The 19,493-nt window shown below is 43.2% G+C and overlaps 1 protein-coding gene across 4 annotated transcripts in view; it reads right to left on the reverse strand.

The window, feature by feature from the left end:
• Positions 1-13,703, reverse strand: part of C2CD6 (C2 calcium dependent domain containing 6) — a 96,486-nt gene extending 82,783 nt beyond the window's left edge. Inside the window, exons 1-2 of one of the 4 annotated variants that reach the window (XM_084778651.1) lie at positions 8,497-8,553; positions 6,204-6,316 (exon numbers count right to left, since the gene is read on the reverse strand). In XM_084778651.1, the coding sequence (XP_084634777.1) occupies positions 6,204-6,209 (6 nt within the window). In that variant the 5' untranslated portion in view covers positions 6,210-6,316; positions 8,497-8,553. Of the gene's footprint in view, positions 1-6,203; positions 6,317-8,496; positions 8,554-13,236 lie in introns of those variants that run through there. The other 3 variants (XM_084778650.1, XM_084778648.1, XM_084778649.1) reach the window with 3 other exon arrangements.
• Between the last annotated feature and the right edge of the window lie 5,790 nt (positions 13,704-19,493).

Raw genomic sequence — 19,493 nt, forward strand, 5'->3', positions numbered from 1 at the left:
ACCTTAGCTTATCCAGTCACTATACAAGACCTGCCAGAAGTTGGCAGGCACCCCCAAGGCTATGACAAAGTTAAACGGAAGCCTATAGACTTATTAGATTTGAGGAGACTTAGGGAAGCAATCATTCCCTATGGTAGGCATTCACCCTATATTCATGAGCAACTCAGAACAGAATCATCTCCCAAGACTGGGAAGATTTGGCAGCAGCAATATTGGAGGCTGGTCCTCAGTGACAATTGTGAACACAATGGGCAGAGGAGGCTAGGGCCATGGGACAGTGACACAAGGCGAGAGGTATTAATATTTCCCAGGATCAATATGCTGAGTTACAAAGCCAGCTAGAATTTGATAATCACACCTTGGCTTTATGTCATTTAGCAGCTTTAAATGTTTGGGACAAGGTTGAAGAATCAGGAAAGAGGTCTGAGTCGTTTGCTAAAATTATACAAGGCCCAAAAGAAGCCTTCACTGAGTTTTTGCAAAGATTGACTTCAGCTGTAAATAGAGTAATATCAGATTCAGAAGTTAGACAAATATTAAGCAAATTGTTGGCTTTTTAAAATGCTAATTCAGGGCTGGAGAGATGGCTCAGAGGTTAAGAGCGCTGGCTGTTCTTCCAGAGAAACTGAGTTCAATTCCCAGCAATCACATGCCTAGCCATCTATAATGAGATCTGATGCCCTCTTCTGGCCTGCACGTATACACATATACATAATAAATAAATAAATAAATATATATATATATATATTTTTTTAAATGCTAATTCAGAATGCAAAAGAGTGATTAGACCTTTAAAGGCAAGATTAGCACCAATAGAGGAGAAATACAGCTGCTATTAGATCTCACGTTTATGATAATTCTCTGACAGAAGTAATATCTAAAAGTTTCTAGAAAAATCAAAATGTCAGATGCTTTAATTGTGCTAAACCAGGTCATTTGGAAAGCAAGTGTAGGCAAAGCATTCCTAGAAATAATCCCCCACAAAAAGGCCCCAGGCATTGGAGGATGCAGAAAGCATGGCAAAGGCTGCACTGAGCTAACGAATGCAGATCAACAGGGATAGGTAAGGCAACCCTTTGCTCTCAGGAAATGTCCTAGGGATCTCCCAAAGGTTTTCAAGTCAAATGTGACTCAATCATTCCCTGTCAGCACCAGAGAAACTCATCCACAGAACAATTAAAATAGTTAGTGCCTATTGTTAAAAACGATACCTCAGACAACAAAAACGAAACAAACAGAAACAAAAAAACCAATACTTCTCTGGATATATCAAGTACTGAACAGCTTCAGGAGATAAAACAAAAAATTCAGGAGAGACCAGAAAACAAGTATTTTGACATATGGCTTATAAATGATCAGAGACAAAAGCTGAAAATACAAATAAGTGGCATTAAAATAGAAGATTTAGTAGACACAGAGCAGATATAACAACAATTTCACCAAAATCTTGGCATCCATATTGGCCTCTTCAGGAGGTAAATATTCAGCTTCTAGAGATTGGAACTTTTTTTTTCCAGACAATGTTTCTCTGTGTAGCCTTGGCTGTCCTGGACTCACTCTGCAGACCAAGCTGGTCTTGAAATCACAGAGGTCCATCTGCCTCTGCCTCCCAAGTGCTGGGGTTACAGGTGTGTGCCACCATAACTGGCTGGGATTGGAACTTTATCTCAGGTAAAGCAAAGTGCAAGATGGGTCAAGGGTGTAAAACCAGAAAGACAAATAGGAAAATTCAAGCCATGTTTGACTAATATCGTTATGAATTTATGGAGAGGTGATTTGTTGCAGCAATGGAAAACACAGATTAATATTCCTCTAATCTCAGAAACAAACCATAAAATAAAGAATGCTTCTGAGAAAAATATTAAAGAGTATTATCAAGAACAGTCACAGCCGGGTGTGGTGGCGCACACCTGTAATCCCAGCAGTCAGGAGGCAGAGGCAGGCAGATCTTTGTGACTATGAGGCCAGCCTGGTCTACAAAGCAAGTCCAGGACAGCCAGAGTACACAGAGAAACCCTGTCTGGAAAAATCAAACAAACAAACAAAAGTAACTGTCCAGGTTGTCCATAAGCAGGACACAACAGCTGTTGGTCTTCCAAAGGTACCAACGGCCCTACCTTTAAAATGGTTAACCAGGCATTAAAAAACAATATTTTTGAATGATAATTTAACAAAGGCATACTTGCCTTACTGGCATGAAATAAAATTGGGTTTTCTTAAACCACAGTCTTGGTAGCCTGCTGTCCTTCCTCTGAGTGCCACCAGGCCTCCCCATCCAGGGGACGTGGTCAAATATGAGGCACCAGAGTACATGTGAAAGTCATACCCCACTCTTCACTCAACTGTGGAGAATGTCCTGACCACTGGCTAGATCTGGGTAGGGGTTTGAAGTTTAAGGCCTGTATTGTCCTTGGCCGGAGCCATAGTTTGAGCGGGACCCCTGGGCCCAAATCTGTCTATCATAATGTTCTTCTTGTAGGTTTCTAGGACCCTCTGGATCCTTCTACTTTGCTATTCTCCCATGCTTCTCTCATAGGGGAGGGGAGTAAGGGGAAAATGGGAGGGAGGGAGGAATGGGAGGATACAAGGGATGGGATAACCATTGAGATGTAATAAGAATAAATTAATAAAATAAGAACCACAGTCTTAATTCTATGTTAGAATGTTAGACTGTAGATTGCCACTTGGCCCACACCATCTTAGACATCAGCTTTTGAGTTTTCTTCTTAAATAAAAAGGATATTTTCATTGTTTGGTATTAAAAGCACAGTCGATTGGTTTAAAATGTTTTAAGTAAATTCAAAGACTTACTACAATTCAAACTTATTTTCTAAATCTCTAAGAGTTGGAGTGATTTGGAGCAGGATGGTGGTAGCCCAGTGCCTTTAATACCAGCAGAGACAAGTAGATCTCTACAGGTTAGTTGCTTCCTAAATTCTAAAGTTACAGTGAACAAGGTGGTGGTGGTCCACACCTTTAATCCTACCTCCCAGGGACAAAACTCAGATACAACTCTTTTTTTTTTTTTTTTTTTTTTGGTTTTTCGAGTCAGGGTCTCTTTGTAGCCTTGGCTGTTCTGGACTCACTTTGTAGACCAGGCTGGCCTCGAACTCACAGCGATCCGCCCAACTCTGCCTCCCGAGTGCTGGGATTAAAGGCGTGCGCCACCACGCCCGGCACTCAGATACAACTCTTAATTGGTATGTTTGCACACCAGAGAAGTCACATTCCATATTTACAGATTGTTATAAAAAAAAAAAAACAAACAAACCTCTACATGGTTACTAGAGAGGCAGCTAATTTCCAGTGGGGACAGGAGCAAACAGAATCCTTTGCGACTGCAGGTAATGTCATCTCCATGCGTGTAACCCTGACCGATGCTGAACCAGATGATACTCTAATCATGGTGATCATATTTATTGGTGAATTGGCAACTGGGGACTCTTCATAAAGCAAAAGGGAGTCCACCAACCTTTGCCTGTTGGCTTCTGTTTGCAAACACTTTCCATATATGGAGATTAAATATTTGTTTTTCTTTTTGAGAAACAAATCTGGACAATTTACGAGGCATGAAGACTCATACTCAGTCATTGCCAGCCACCCTATGGTGATAAGGGCCCCTCTTGTAATGATGGATTAGATCCCTTCAAAGGCAGAGTCCTTCGCAGGCTTAGCCATGAAGGAGAGGGTTACAGTGGAACTGCAGGGTGTGGCAACAAAGAGGTCTGTGCCTTCCTTCAATGAGGCAATAGCTCAGTTGCCTATAATCCCCATCCCTAAACTGCTCACCCCTCTCCCCAAAAAGGGACCTATCGAATTGTGGGGACTAAAGGAATGGTCACAACCCTTGGCTAGTAATAGTTTACTGATGGTTCATCAACCACTGATGGAAACAAAACTGATGGAGAGCAGGAGCCAATAGGCCGGGGATGGAGCAGCCAACACTGAGGAAGGAAGCACAGAGTCAGCACAGCACTGTTGGGCATAGGACAGACATCCAGGAAAGCAAAAGGGGAAATCCCCATCTTTTCCAACTCACGGTGCGTGTGCAGTGGAATAGCTACATGGTCATCAAAATGGAAAACCACTAACTGGCAGGTAAATGGCAAAGAGATCTGGTCATGGCAGGCATGGATGGAAATGGCAAAAACCCAGCAAAGACATTAAATTTTTATGTAGTTCATACAGGCAAGACAGACAAAATGGGTAAAAATAATGAAGTAGTGGACATATTGGCAGTGGTTCACACGTTTAATCTCAGCACTTGGGAGGCAGAGGAAGGCACATAGGAATTACAGTGATTTAAATTTAAAGTCTGATTGCTAAAGGCAGGCTGAAATTCAAAGTAAATGTCCTTTGATATCTAATAATGTCCTCTTCTGGTGGGCAGCCACACATGCAGGCAGAACATTGTATACATAACAAAATAAATTAATCTTAAAAAAAAATGCTTAAACCTTGAATTTTTATATCAAGAGAAAGGGAGTATAGAATTACTTATCTGCACATTCTAAGGTATATTTAGTTTCAAATTTTCAAAAACATTTTAAATTTTTCAAGTGAAACATAATACTTTTTCTGTTACCAAAAATCATTTTGCCTTAGGAAAGTTATAGCCTTCCAAAAAAAAAAAAAAAGGAATTCTCTAGTGTTAGAGGTGGAGCAGGGTTTTGTTGTGATCTTTCCAGAGAATAAAAGCATCCAACTAAGGAATCTGGAGACCACTGGACAAGTGATGAATCTGAAGAAAAAGGACAGATCGTCAGGAGAAAGTGTCCCAAGAAAGAGAGTAAACTGGCCAAGTGGTATCAGCCACCAGGCTGACTGGCCTAAAATCCAATTAAAAATTAAAGCTGGGTTTGGAGTTGGAGCATGGCTCTTTCCTTCTCTAAACCCACGTGTGCTTATTAAAGAAGAATCCAAAATCTCTGTCTCATATCAGGAGAACTACCTGGTATGGGGCAGAAGAAAACAAAACATAAGGGATTGTTCTATTGCCACTGACCTCATAATCTTTTGGTTTTTATTTTACACTCTAAAACTTTAAGGCATAATTATTATCTCCAAAACTATAAGATTATTGTGTATATATACGCCTTCCATTGTGATACTAGTAGTCGTATAGAGTACTAACTACCTAGAAGTAAGCTTCAGTTAGCTTCCTGTACGAGTTTTCAGGTTTGAGTCTGAAGCAGGTAACTAGGAACAAAATTTGTGTGCTTCAGTTGTACTTAATAGACCGTGGTCCTCAAGCCTTTTGGACATCTGCCAAATATGGCATTTAAACTGTTCAAGTTTTCTACCACTCCTAACAGTAACCTTTGAGGTGTCCAAGGAGACGATGGGGCCCTGCAATGACAAGTCCATCTGGAATGAGGTAACGCTAACCCCTGGGGAAACCGCCCCTTGCCTTGTCTGCTGTCAGGCTCTGCGCAAACAGTGGACACCTTTGGGCTGACTACTATGCTCTCCCTAGCCAGGATCGCCGCTGAGCTGACAGACACCACCCAAAGATCAGCTGCAGACTACAGACTTTCCAGGACATTCAAACTGCTGAGTTCATACGAGACTGACACAAACATTTTACAGAACTTTAAACTCAAAAAATACTTAACCCTAAAATTGCCAAATACAACCAAGCTTGACATTGTGAAAATCTTGGTAGAAATAGCTTTATTATTGTAAAAAGTTTTGCTGTGTTAGAGAGTAAATCTTTCCTTCTTAGTTAGACAAAACAAAAAAAGTTGCAGGATATTTGATCACACTATGAACCCTGAGACTGTGTTTTGGTTTTTTTTTACTGGAAAAGCCTGTTTCTAGTTGTGGTGTGGCTTAGCCCTAGCACACTCCTTTAATCCAAGAGCTTTCTGCTTGAGTATTGTGAACAGGATTAAATAAAATTAACCCTTGGTCAAGAGGTGGAGCAAGTAACCAGCTGACAGGGAGTGAACATAGGAGAAAACCATTGAGGGTAACAGGAAGTCAGGAGGCTGGATAGGGAGACACACAGGAAGTAGAAGGGACAGACATTGAGGTTGAGGGGTTTCTGAGGTTGTTTTCTTTAGGGACATTGGCTGGGGAAGGTCAGCTGGGTGCTTTCTCTGCCTCTCTAAGCTAGCAGGCTTTCACCCCAACGTCTGGCTTTATTGGTACAATTGAACATTTGAGATTTTGTTAGAAACAACACAGGACAGCCTACTTACCCACATGGCATCAGTGCACACTGAGCACACGCAGGGCGTGGATTTCCACCCCACACTCGGCAGTACTGGAGTACAGTTCGCCTCCCTGCTGGGGTGGTATCTGAGGAGGCCTGCTGGAGTGCGAGAACTTTCTTCATCACCCAGCAGTTACAAGGCAACTCTGATGCAAACTGCATTTTCTTACTGCGATGAACTAAAACTAGAGGCAGTAGCAACACGTGGGAACTAAACAACATGCTTCTTTCTGACCGGCTGGCCCGCACCTGGACACGGTCAAGCAGCTCCGGGGAGGAGCTGGCAAAGGAGCACGGGGAAAGGCTGTCGGCTAGAAATCTAACCTAAAGGGCAGTTGTCTGCACGCCCACCATTGCTGACTCTGTACAGCTTCACAATCATGGTCTTCTCGGCTTAGGGTCAGATATTTTCTCAAGAATTACTTGTTCAGCTCTTAAAATGTACAACAGATTCTTGGTTGATTTCTTTTTAAAATTAAAGTTCTTAAAAGTTGGGTGTGGCGGCATTCACGTGTAATTCCCACGTGAATTTGAGAAGCAGAGGCGAAAGGATCAAGAATATAGGGTTGGGGGCTGGAGAGATGGCTCAGCGGTTAAGAGCACTGACTGCTCTTCCAGAGGTCCTGAGTTCAGTTCCCAGCAACCACATGGTGGCTCCCAATCATCTATAATGTGATCTGGTGCCCTCTTCTGGCCTGCAGGTGCACATGCAAGCAGAGCACTGTGTACATTATAAATAAATATTTTAAAAAAGAAAAAAGAATATAGGGCTAACCTCAGCCACAGAGCAAGCTTAAGGCCGTCCTGGGCTATATGGTGCTCTGTCATACTCAAAAGGCATTTAACAATCACAGTGACTTTTCTACATTGATTTTTATATTCTACAACATTATCAGTTCTAACAGGTTTCTGGTATTGTAATTACGATTATTTTTTTTCTTTTACTCCTGGAATTGGTGGTGCACGCCTTTAATCCCAGCACTAGGGAGGAAGAATCAAGAGGATCTTTGTGAGTTCGAGGTCAGCCTGGTCTACAGAGCGAGTTCCAGGACAGCTGCAGCTACACAGAAAAATACTGTCTCAAAAAAACAAGACACACAAAAAATTTTAAATGTGTAAAACAAACACAGAAAATTTCACTCTTTCCCTTCATATTTGAATTTTGATTTCTGTTTTCTTGTCTAATTGCGGTGACTAGGATTTCCAGTACTGCCTTAAATACAAATGCTAAGGGCAGGCATCTTAAACATGCTCCTGACCTCACAAGGAAAGCTTCTTGTTTTCCACAGCTGAGTAAGAAGTCCGCTGTGGCTTTTCACACATACGTGGCATGCTGAAGACCTACTGTGGTACCATCCTGAGTCACTAAGGAAGAAGTAACTTCAATGTGCATGGCTGATGGGAGAAAATCCAGTCTACACTCGTAATAAAATATGCTTCCGCCTTAAAAAAGGATATTTTGCTGTCCTTTGCCTGGCATAGGTTAATCTAGAGATTATTATTCTAGGTGAGCAGGGTGGCCACAGAAAGACAAGACTGTAGTGACCTCGTTTATATATGAAATCTGAGACTGTCAAGCCCTTGTAAATAAAGATTAGAGCGTTGAGGCTGCGGGGTAGGGCAGATAGATGGTGGCTGCAGTGTATGTGGTTTCAGTTAGATAAGCTAAGTAACTTTTAAGTGTCTACTGAATAGCATAGTCAATATAGCTAATAATAATATACTGTATATCTCAAAAGTGCCTGGTATTCATGGGACCCAGGAATCTGGTTCCGCCAAATTTTTCCATAAAAAATTAATAGGTATCAATAAATGATTGAAAAAAAGTATTCAATATATCTAACATACATCATTATCATCATCATCATCATCATCATCATCTGTTGCCTAACTGTAGTTTAAGGTAACTATTTACAATTACCATATCATAAAATATGTCAAACTATGATATATTCTGCATGTAGTTAAGTGAAGCCTCATATTTATTATAATATTTATGTTCTTTATTTTGGCAGTTTGTTTTGCTCTGAGCCAGCCTACTGTAGAGTTTACTATGTAGCCTAAGCAGTTGTCAAAACTACAGGAATGCCCCCGCCCCCGGAGCATTCAAAGGCTGCAGCTACAGGCAGCGCTCCATGCCTGGCTGGGAAGTCAATTTTGAATGTGCGCTTCAGCAGATAAAAGATAATTTGGGTCCTTTAAGAAACCTCTGTACTGACTGCTCGCATTCAGCTTCTTCTCAGACCTGACAGTGACCCTGGCCCTCCTCACATGATTACCTCTGGGCTTTTCCTCCCTCAACAGAGCACCGCTGTCTTGAACAGCAGCAATATGAGCAAAATATGTATTTGCCGAATTCCTATCAGAATCTTAGGCAAAGGTTCTAAATACATCACATAGAAATTCTGATACGATCTGGAATTTCTGCTGAGCCTGGGGAGAGTTGGGGTTCAGACAATTCCAGTGGGCTTGTCACCTGGTGAATTCAGCCCCGCTTTGAGAAAGCCGTTGTGACACTTCTACCAGAAAGTCTACACAGTCTTCCCATGTCTACACTCCGTCTTCTGGTGCGAGACTTTCTTACCCACTCTCTTCCAGTCCATGGATCTCTTTGAAAGCCGTTAACCCACACAGTCACCTTTTCCCAGAATACTTTTACTTCCTAGTCCTAATCGAACCCCCGTTATCCTTACGTTGATTATTAGTGATGACCCATATGGTGACACATCTACATGTGTGGCACTGCCCCCAAGAAGGGAAGGCTTCATCTTTGTGCTCCTTCCAGCCCATCATCACCAGGCAGACTCGACTTTTGTCATCAGCCTAGTCTTCACTGCGCAAGGAATTGCTAACTCAAAGTGTCTTTTTTTTTTTTTAATGTTCTTTTTCCTGGCCAAGTTTAAGAGCAATGGCTTGCCTTTACCTTCTGGGGTTCTTTGTCCCCATGAAACAAGGACCACCACAGAAACAAAACAAAACAAAGCAAACCCCAGGCATTATCTCTGGAGTTGCAGGAGAAAATATCATGACCTGCCATTTTTCCTTAGGCAGGCGGTGACATAAACGACTGACTCTGGGGAACAGATGAACATCCTAGAAAGCACGAAGCACTCAGTGGGCACAGCAGGGTGACAGGCTTGCATTTGAGTCCTGAGTATTGTATTTGCCAGCTAAGTGGACCAGTCAATTGCTTGGCCTTATCTACTGGAGGACTAAGTCTGATTTCACAGATGGATAAGGAATGATAAAAAAAAAAAATTCATGGGAAAAATTTAAGGTGGCATATGTGGAAAAATATAATATATTCTGGTTAAAAAAAAAAAAAAGCAAGTGCAAGGGTGGAAAGACAGGAGGATGCCTGGTCCTCGCTGGCTGTCATCCTGCCTCCAGGTGGGGTGAGAGGCTCTTTCTTATGGGGGAGAGTAAGAGAGCGGAAACACCAGTATTCTCAATGTCTTATGACCTCTGCATGTGTCCACACACATACATGTTTATGTGTGTATGCAAACATCATACTCACAGAAACATATACCCAAAAAATTAAATGAAATAAACTGACATTAAAACTGGACTTTCAAAACATGCTTTTCAAATATGGTAGTGGTTTGGTTTTGTATTAATAAATAAAATATATTAGAATCTATTATGTCATATTATATTGGAATATATTTATTAGAAATCTCCCTCCTTCCCTCGGTTCTTTTGTTCCTTCATTTGTTCCTTTCTTTCTTCACCTCCAGCCTAATAACTGCCATACTTTTACTCTGTGTTTTGATACCACGTTCCCAACGTTCTCCAGTGTGGCCTTGAATTTCCTAGACATGCCTTGAATATGTGAACTTCCTGCCTCTGCTTCCAGAGAAGCTGGGATTATAGGCCTGTGTCACCAAGTCTATCATTTTAAAAATTTGGAGTTTTAGAATTTAGAAATAAATTGACACACACACACACAATGTATAAATACACAACAAACACTGGTTGTAGGTGCTCATATATTTTCTACTGATAAGGGTGTAATCACAGAAATTTAGAATCACCCCTATTGTGTCACAATTAGATACTTGTAATTATTACTTTTATTATTTTGCTTTTCCAAACTGGCCTTTCTGGAGGTTCCTTTTTTTCCTAGTGCCTCTAGTTGACAAAGATAAAAAAGAATAGGTACTATAATAGATAAAAACTTAAAGTAAAAAATAATAATAATTGAGTCTTCCAGTCATTAATCCTTCCATCTGCTTTTAGTCAATTTGTCCATTTTTTTTCTTTTCCTTTTTTTTTTTTTTTAAGATTTATTTATTATATATTCAGTGCTCTGCCTGCATGTACACCTGCAGGCCAGAAGAGGGCACCAGACCTCATTATAGATGGTTGTGAGCCACCATGTGGTTGCTGGGAATTGAGCTCAGGACCTCTGGAAGAGCAGACAGTGCTCTTAACCTCTGAGCCGTCTTTCCAGCCCCTCGTCCATTAAACAAAACAAAAACAAAAAATAAAAAACATACTATGTAGACAAAGGTGACCTTAAACTTCTGATCCTTCTGCCTCTAGCTCCTGATACTGCGACTACAGGCATGAGTCACTGTTTCTGAAGTGCTGGGGCTTGAACTCCTTAGACACTCTATGAACTAAGCCACGCCTACTAAGCCACGCCCCCACTAAGCCACGCCCCACAGTTTACCCAGTTCCTCCTGCTGCACCTTCAATCTCCAGTCACCCTAACAATGCTTCTCTTTTCCCCCTGCAATGATCCCCAAGCTCTCAGCTAAGAATCAGTTAAAGTTGTTTTACATTTGAGCACATTCCTACATTTACCCTTTTCACTCGGGAGGACTGTGGTGGAGGCTCAAAAATCTACATTTTAGAGATTTATTTTTATGTCTGTGGATGTGTGTGTGCATGTGAGTGTAAATGACCTTGGAGGCCTGATCCCCTCACAGGTGGCTGTGAGCTGCCCGATACGGATACAGAACTGAACTTGGGTTCCTCTGTCAGAGCAGTACATGTTCCTGAGTCAGTCATAACCCAGCACCCCCAAATCAACATCTTAAGGAGCACCTCAGAAGATCTGGATACAGATGAACAAGAAACTAAGAAACAAACAAACAGAACAACCTAGAGAGAACTCTATCAATAATACCAGGCCTATCTGTTCATTTTTGTGATTATATAATTACCCAATCAGTGAATAATAAGGACCAGTTATTTTTTTTTTAAGATTTATTATTTATACAGTATTCTGCCCACATGCCAGAAGAGGGCACAAGATCTCATTATAGATGGCTATGAGCCACCATGTGGTTGCTGGGAATTGAACTCAAGACCTTTGGAAGAATAGACAGTGCTCTTAACCTCTAAGCCATCTCTCCAGCCCAGGACCAGTTATTTTCATGCAAAGGAAAATTTTACATTGAAAAGGAATCAGCATGTTAAAAACATATTAGAAACCACAGCCAGTCACAGGGCACATGCCTGTAATCTCAGCACTTGGGGAGGCAGAGGCAGGTAGATCTCTGTCTGTTCAAGGTCAGCCTGGACCACAAAGGTAGTCCAGGACAGCCAAGGCTACACAGAGAAACCCTGTCTTGGAGAACCAAAAACAAAACAAAACAAAAAGAACAAACAAAAAGAAACCACTATCCTGAGAAATAAAGGCCAAAATCCTTAGGATCATAAACAATAAATTTAGGCCATGGTCTGGATTTCGAAGCACATCTCTTACAAATCTTTGTGATTTTAAACTTAGTATACATTAAAAACTTTTCCTTTAGTTAACCTTTCATGTACTTTCGATTTGTCGTAACGATGTGCTAAAAGCATGCTAAATTTTGGAATTAGTAGGCTCAAATTAATTTTACAGAGATGGAGCTCATCTCTTTGTATGTACCATTTGTTTATGGGTTTTTATTTTCATACTATTATTATCATCATTATTATTACTGGTTTTTTGAGACAGGGGTCTCCATGTAAGCATGGACATCCAGAACTCACTCTGTAGGCCAGGCTGGCCTTGAACTTAAGAGATTCAGCTGCCTCTGCCTCCCAAGTTCTGGGATTAAAGATGCATGCCACCATTACCATGTTTCTGGATAATTTAACTGCACTTATTCTTAATAATGTAAAGCCAACAGAGGATGTAAATTTCCTAGTAACCCTCTAATAACCTTTATATAAAAAGCAATTACAACTTGGTTCTCCCTTGCCATTACATGGCCCTGCCCTTGGTACCTCTAAACACTGGAGACTTGAATGAATCCTCCAGACTTATAACTTAAGGGCCTTGGGAACATCCAGATGTAGTGACACGCCCCAGTATCCCACCACTTAAGCATATAAGGCTTCCTGTCTTAGATGGCCAAGTGTATGAGACCGACGGGGCTACAAAGCAAGTACCAGGTCAGCCAAGGCTTATGTAGTAAGGCAAAACAAAACCAAGTAAGGATCCTCTGTAACAAAATACCCAAATAATAAAAAAATAAATAAAGTTTCTGGGGTTTAGTATACATCCAGATAAATGACCTCTCAGCAATGGTATTGACTGCCGGGAGCAGGAAGGGACTGTTCTTTGCTAAGTTAAGTAGTTACATTTCACACTTACTCTGGTGCCCCATATTTGACCACGTCCCCTGGATGGGGAGACCTGGTGGCACTCAGAGGAAGGATAGCAGGCTACCAAGAAGAGACTTGATATCCTATGAGCATATACAGGGGGAGGAGATCCCCCTCAGTCACAGTCATAGGGGAGGGGAGTTGGGGGAAAATGGGAGGGAGGGAGGAATGGGAGGATACAAGGGAGGGGATAACCATTGAGATGTAATATGAGTAAATAAAATAAAATTAAAAAAGAAAAAAAAAGTAATTACATTTCATCTCCTTAATCAGTCTTTCATGTACTAGTTGGTACAACGACTCCGCAGGAAGATAAATGACCTGCCTAGGGTCACCACCTTCCAAATGAAGGAGGTCTGGGGCACCCCAGCCTCCCAGCCTCGGCCCACCCCACCACGCCCACGCCCACTCACGTTCAGCAGCCGGTTGCCTGTGCCCTTGTTCTTGCCCTTGCTCTTGCCCTTGCTCTTCTCCTTGTCCTTATCTTTGTCCTTGGCCGAGAGTGTCTTGCCTTCCTCCTCGGCATAATGGACCGAGGAGACGTTGGATCCTTTGCCCTGCAGGCCTTCTGGGGGGTTGAGGGAGCTCCTCTGGAGGATGGAGGTCGGCCCCCGCACGCCGCTGTGGCCGCTGCTGACGAAGGAAGGCCTGTAGTTCTCGCGAAAGGCGGAGACCTTGGAGGGGTCTACAGAGAGCCTAGGTGGGTGGCTGGGAAGCACGGCTTGGGTGACAGAAAGACTGCCAGATGTCTCCTGAGGGTTACTGATGGAAACCCTCCGGGTTCCCGGAGGAGGCGGTAACTCCATTGCTGCATTCTCTTCGGGGCCCAGTCTGCCACTAACCTAACCGCTGTTTGCTGCGCACGCGCACCTTTGCCTTTCCCGCGCTTTCCTGGACCACGTGCAGAACGCCTGGACTGTTTCTGTCGCCTGTGTTTGGAGGGTTTAGCAAGCTGGGTCACTTGCTGTGGTTACTTGTCAGGCAGTTTCCGTGTCCTCTGGAAGTCAGAGCTCGCTGGTGGGCACCCGCCTCCACATAATAACTACTTATGTCTCGGGAACCATCTTCTCTGCACCCCAGAGCTTCCTAGATTTATAGTATCAGATGCCACTTCCTGCGCGCTATCGCCTGTGTGCCAAATGTATATTTCCAGCAACCTACTTGACTGTTCCATAAACACAAGACACATTCATAGATTGATCTTACCTCCTGTATGCTCCAAATTCATTTGATGTACTAATGCCACACTCACAAAATTCTGACCCTTAAAAAAAAAATTGTATCGTTCATACAAGAACCTTACTTCTCTTTATTCTAGGACATCTCTCATGCAGAAAAGTAAGGTGACTTAATACGGTTTTCCAGCCTGCTTCACAACCATCTATAATGAGGTCTGGTGCCCTCTTCTGGCCTGTACATGCAGGCAGGACACTGTATACATAATAAATACATTTAAAAACAAAAATATAAAACATTTTAAATGTTTTCCTACCTCAGAGCCATTATTTACTGCTATAATATTTGAAGTGTAGTCTTCTTTTCAGCAAGAGTCCGCTCAAAAGTCAATTTGGTCCTTAGTTAATCTCTACCACCAGAAACCCCATTGCACACAGCCCCTGCCCACTCACGTCCAATCTCACCTGTACACCTGTCCTCGGTTCTCCACTCCCTCTCTCTCTCTCTCCCTACCCGCCTCCCATCTCTATTTATTTTGGTTTTTTCAAGACAGGTTTTCTCTGTGTTACCCTTGGCTGTCCTGGACTCACTTCGTAGACCAGGCTGGCCTCGAACTCACAGCGATCCGCCTGCCTCTGCCTCCTGAGTGCTGGGATTAAAAGTGTGTGCTACCACACTCGACTCCATCTCTCTCTAAGCAGATTAAGCGCCTCCAGAAGGCAGATAGTATGTTTACCATGTGCTCTCATATGCCCCAAAGACACAGCTAACTGCTGTCTTTAACCTACTGCTCAGCACATCCCTTATGCTGGGCTCACATTACACAGAATTCTTTATTACTGTCATTATTATTGCTATTATTATTAATATGATCATTAACTTTAAATCTCTGTCGTACCCCCTCCCTCCTCCCCTCCCAGTCCTGCCCTCCCACCCTTTTTCCTTTTTCTCCCTTTCCCCCTCTCCACTTCTCCTCAGAAAAGCGGAGCCTCCTCAACCCACCCAGGCACATCAAGTCGCATCAAGACGAAGAGCATCATCTTCCACTGAGGCCCAACAAGGCAGTCCAGCTAGAGGAATGTGATCCAAAAGCTGGCAACAGAGTCCACGTCAGAGACAGCCCCTGCTGTAAAGGCTAAGGGACCCTCCTCTTCATGAGCTGCCCATCAGCTACAGATGTGTAGGGGACCCAGGTCCAGTCAATGCATGTTCTTTGGCTGGTGGTTAAGTCTCTGTGAGCTTCATGGTCCTTGGCTAGTTCACTCTGTTGGTCTTCTTGTGGGTTCTTGTCCCCTCTGGGTCCCTCTTTCCTTCCCCCAACTCTTCCACAAGACTCCCTGAGCTCCTCCACTGTTTGGCTGTGGGTCTCTGCATCTGTTTGGATCCACTGCTGGGTGGAGCCTCTCAGAGGACAGCTATGCTAGGTTCTTGTCTGCAAGCATAATAGAGTATTGTTAATAATTTCAGGGGTTGGCCCACTCCCGTAGGGCGGGACTCGGGTTGGGTCAGTCATTATTGGGCCCTTCTCTCCATCTCTGTTCCATCTTTATCCCTGCACACCTTGTAAGCAGAATTCTTTAGGACAATAACTTGGTGCTTGCCTTTCCCTTTCAGTCTACATGACACAAAAATCCCAAGATCCCTAATTCCTATGTGTTGTCAGTGCGGGTCTGTGGCACACGGTATTTAGTCACCACTCCAATGAAATTTGTCTTGCCAGATTGTTCTGACCTCCTGAGGATGGATTCATGTAATGCAGCATAAAGTATACCTAGCACCATAGAGGAAGCAGTCTTGAGTTTTGTTTGTTTCATTACACAATGAGAGATGGTTTTGCTTGTATTATAAAACTATGACTGCTGGGCAGAGGTGGTGCACGCCTTTAATCCCAGCACTTGGGAAGCAGAGGCAGGTGGATCTCTGAGTTCGAGGCCAGCCTGGTCTACAAAGTGAGTTCTAGGACAGCCAAGGCTACACAGAGAAATCCTGCCTTAAAAAAACAAAAAACCCAAACCAACCAAACAACAACAACAACAAAACCCCAAACCTATTACCATGTTCCATTTCCTGGTTCCTTATGCTCCTTAGGAGAGTCCAAGTCTGCAGGACAGTTTAGCAATGAGTTCTATGCGTTTTCCAGAGTGTTTAATGTTTCTGGCCTGGGCCTGTGCAGTAAGGGACAAGCTTGTCAGGATTTGAAACCTCTGGTTAAGTATAGAAACACTTTCTGCCAGAAAATAATGGCATTATTGGCTTACAGTGAAATAGATGAAAAACAAGGGAAAGTCTGACTCTTCTGAATTGTTACCAAGGTTGAAAATTTATTTGAACCTAATGATGGTGGCAACTAGCAATGGTCCTTATCAGGGTGGAAGTGAAGTCTTGCCAATGAATTCATATCTCTAAGTATTTTAGTCTATTAGTGCTACACAATTTGAAAAGAACAGAAATGTATTTCCCCCAGTGCTGGAGGCTGGCAAGCTCAAGATCTAAATGCCAGCAGGACTACTGTCTGCTGACGGTCTATGCTTCCTGACTAGAGCCTTGAACAGAGTCCTCTGGATGAGGAACACTGCGCTCCCATGACAGAGGGCGGAAGGCAAGACTGATGACATCCTGTGCATCCTACAGGAATCTCACCTGCCTGGGTCTGAGGCGTGGCCAGGACATGATGCTCAGAATGCAGCAGAACATCCCCCCAAAACCCACACGGTGAAAGAAGAACTGATCTCCACAGTTTCTCCTGACCTTGCTCTGCACATCCACACATCCACATGAAAAATAAAGGGATGTTAAAGAAATTTAAATTTAAAGCATAAATACATATTTTACATTGAGAGATAAGAACCAAATGAAATATTATTTCATCTGAGGGACAGCTAGTAAAATTCAAAAATGGACTGGATATTAGATATTATGGAATTATGTTTTCTGGTTGCTTTAACGATATTGTGCATTCCTAGACAAATGTCTTTAATTCTTAGAATAAACTTTCCTTCAGAGGTTTTTGAAAGAAAAAAAGGAGGCATACAAAGAAAAAACAAATGAGGTAAAAATTTAACGCTAAACCTAGACTGATACCTCACAACACTGAGTCTTAAAATCTCAAAAAATGCTACACTAAAGGCCCGAAGAGATGGCTCAGCGGCAAAAAGCTCTGCTGTTCTTTCAGAGGAACCGAGTTCAGTTCTCAGCACTGACATTGCATAGCTTACAATTCCTTATAGCGCCAGTTCCAAAGAGTCTGATAACTTTTCTAGCCTGCACGGGCACCCACATGCTTGTGACATAGACACACACTCATGTAAATAAAAGATAAAATTTTCATTTCTTAAATGCTAAGCTGAGCTGGGTAAGCTGGCTCAGCAGGTTAAGATCCTTGCACAAGCCTGGTGACCTGAGTTTGATACCCAGAACCCATGTAAATGAGGAAGGACAGAACCAACTACACAAAGTTGTCCTTTTGACCTCCACGTTTACTCTGTGGCAAGGAGCCCCTCCCCCCTTATTTACACGCACATGACGATGATGATGATGATGATGATGATGATGGAGGAACTTTTTTTTTTTAAGTTCTAAGCTCACTCACCTTAGTGAGTGCTCTTTTTGTGCCCATCTCTACCAGGAAAACTGTATCCATTTTACAAAGCTCCTGCTCACATCTGACCTCACCTACACACCTTTCCTAGGTCCTTCCATTCCCAGATCTCCAGGAGGCAGGCAGTATGACTCCGCCTCCCTACCAACTGCTCCCATAAACCTAAGCTTCATCCTCAAAGATTCTGACTTGACAGGTCTGATATTCTCACCTATAGCCTTAGCAATCTGCCTTGAGTTAATCACCGAGACATTTGCAGTGAGCTTCCAGTGAACTTTCCTAATCATCAAAAGAATCTTTGACATGCGTAGTTGGGTCGTTGCTGATGAAAAGATTTGTAGGTCCCATCAGCTGCTCAGGGATTGTGTCCCTGCTGGGGTACATCAGGGGGTTTGAAATCCAAGTCATACTCCCAGACCTGACAGAATTCAGACACCACTCTTCCAGTGTCAGTTATGATGATATTAACGTAGTTAGCTTTCCCCATCTCTGTGCTGCTTGGAGCAAACAACTGAGTGGACACAATGCTGCCATCTTACATGTCCGTAGTTCAAGTCTGGTAGAGACATAACTGAGTCCAAATCCAGGTACCACAAGACTGCATTGGTTTCTGGTGGCTCTAGAGGATTGCTTCCGTGCTTATCCTTGGTAGACTTCATGGGGCCAGGATGGTGGTGTCTCTGTTGGCTGTTGGGTAAGAGTCTGTTCCCAGTCTTTCGGTGACACTGAAGGCCCCTCCATCTTCATAAGCAGAAGAGTCACAATGAACCAACAGCTCTTTGATGAGATAGAATAAGGTTCAGTTCTTTATAGACTGTCACTGGGCCACACTTAGCCACTTGCATAGTGGAGGACACTCCTCCCGTTTCAAAGTTCTTATCCCTAATCACCACTTTTAATTAGAATATGGATGTCCTTAGGGGCCACTACGCAGACTGTGAACTCCTACACTCCCAGCTGCCCCCAACATGAGAATCACAGCCAATCAGAATCGCCTGTAGTTAAATCCTATGGCACAAGTGATTACCTGCTTAGCAACTCTGGCCTTAGAGACAGTAAAAGGTTTTAATACGGTGCTGGCATAGCCTAATCCTCACGAACAACCCCTCAATCATCAGAGTGTCAATCACCTTCTCTACAACACTCGGCTGTGTGCTAATCTGGGGAGCCCAGTACTTTTAGGGACGTGTCCAACAGGCTCTGGGTCAGCTTTCTCTTCTAACAGGTCTTCCCACTGACGTAAGCTGTCAGGCCTCACAGATGCTAGCTGAAGAACCATTGGAAGTGTGTGGAGACAAGCTTCCGTGGAGAGCCCATGCCAAGAGTGGAATTTCCCAGAGACCTGATTACATCTGACAGGGTGTGAGAGTGAGAATGGCGAACTTCCACCCACGTTTCCTGTGGCTCACAAGGAGAACTAGGACCCTGCAATCTCGGCATTCAAGAGGCTGGGGAAGGAGGACCAGGCGTCTGAGGTCAGTCCAGGAGACTGGGCAAGACCCTTTCTCAGCAGACCAACAGAAACAGAAGGACTAAAGGGTGTGACTCAATAACCCTAGGTTTAAATCCATCAACTATAGAAAGGGCAGGGGTTGGGAGAGACCCTATAGAGGTTAGCCCCAAATCACATGCCTGAGCTAGCTCATGGCTCATGCTACATTGAGTTTGTTATTACTGTTTTTGGTTTCTAAAATGGGCTCTCATGTAGCTCAGGCTAGACTCGAACTTGCTGAGTGGCTGAGGGTGGCACTGAACTCCTGATTCTCCCGTGTCCACTTCCCAAGTGCTGGGTTACAGAGACACACCACCACTCCTAGCTGTTACAGATGCTTTTCCAAAGCTCCCTATGTGACTCTGATGTGCAACCAGATGGCACAGACTTTAAAAAGGAAACAC

This window comes from Acomys minous (genome assembly GCF_964271855.1).
Source record: "Acomys minous genome assembly, chromosome: 4".
Lineage (NCBI taxonomy): Eukaryota > Metazoa > Chordata > Mammalia > Rodentia > Muridae > Acomys > Acomys minous.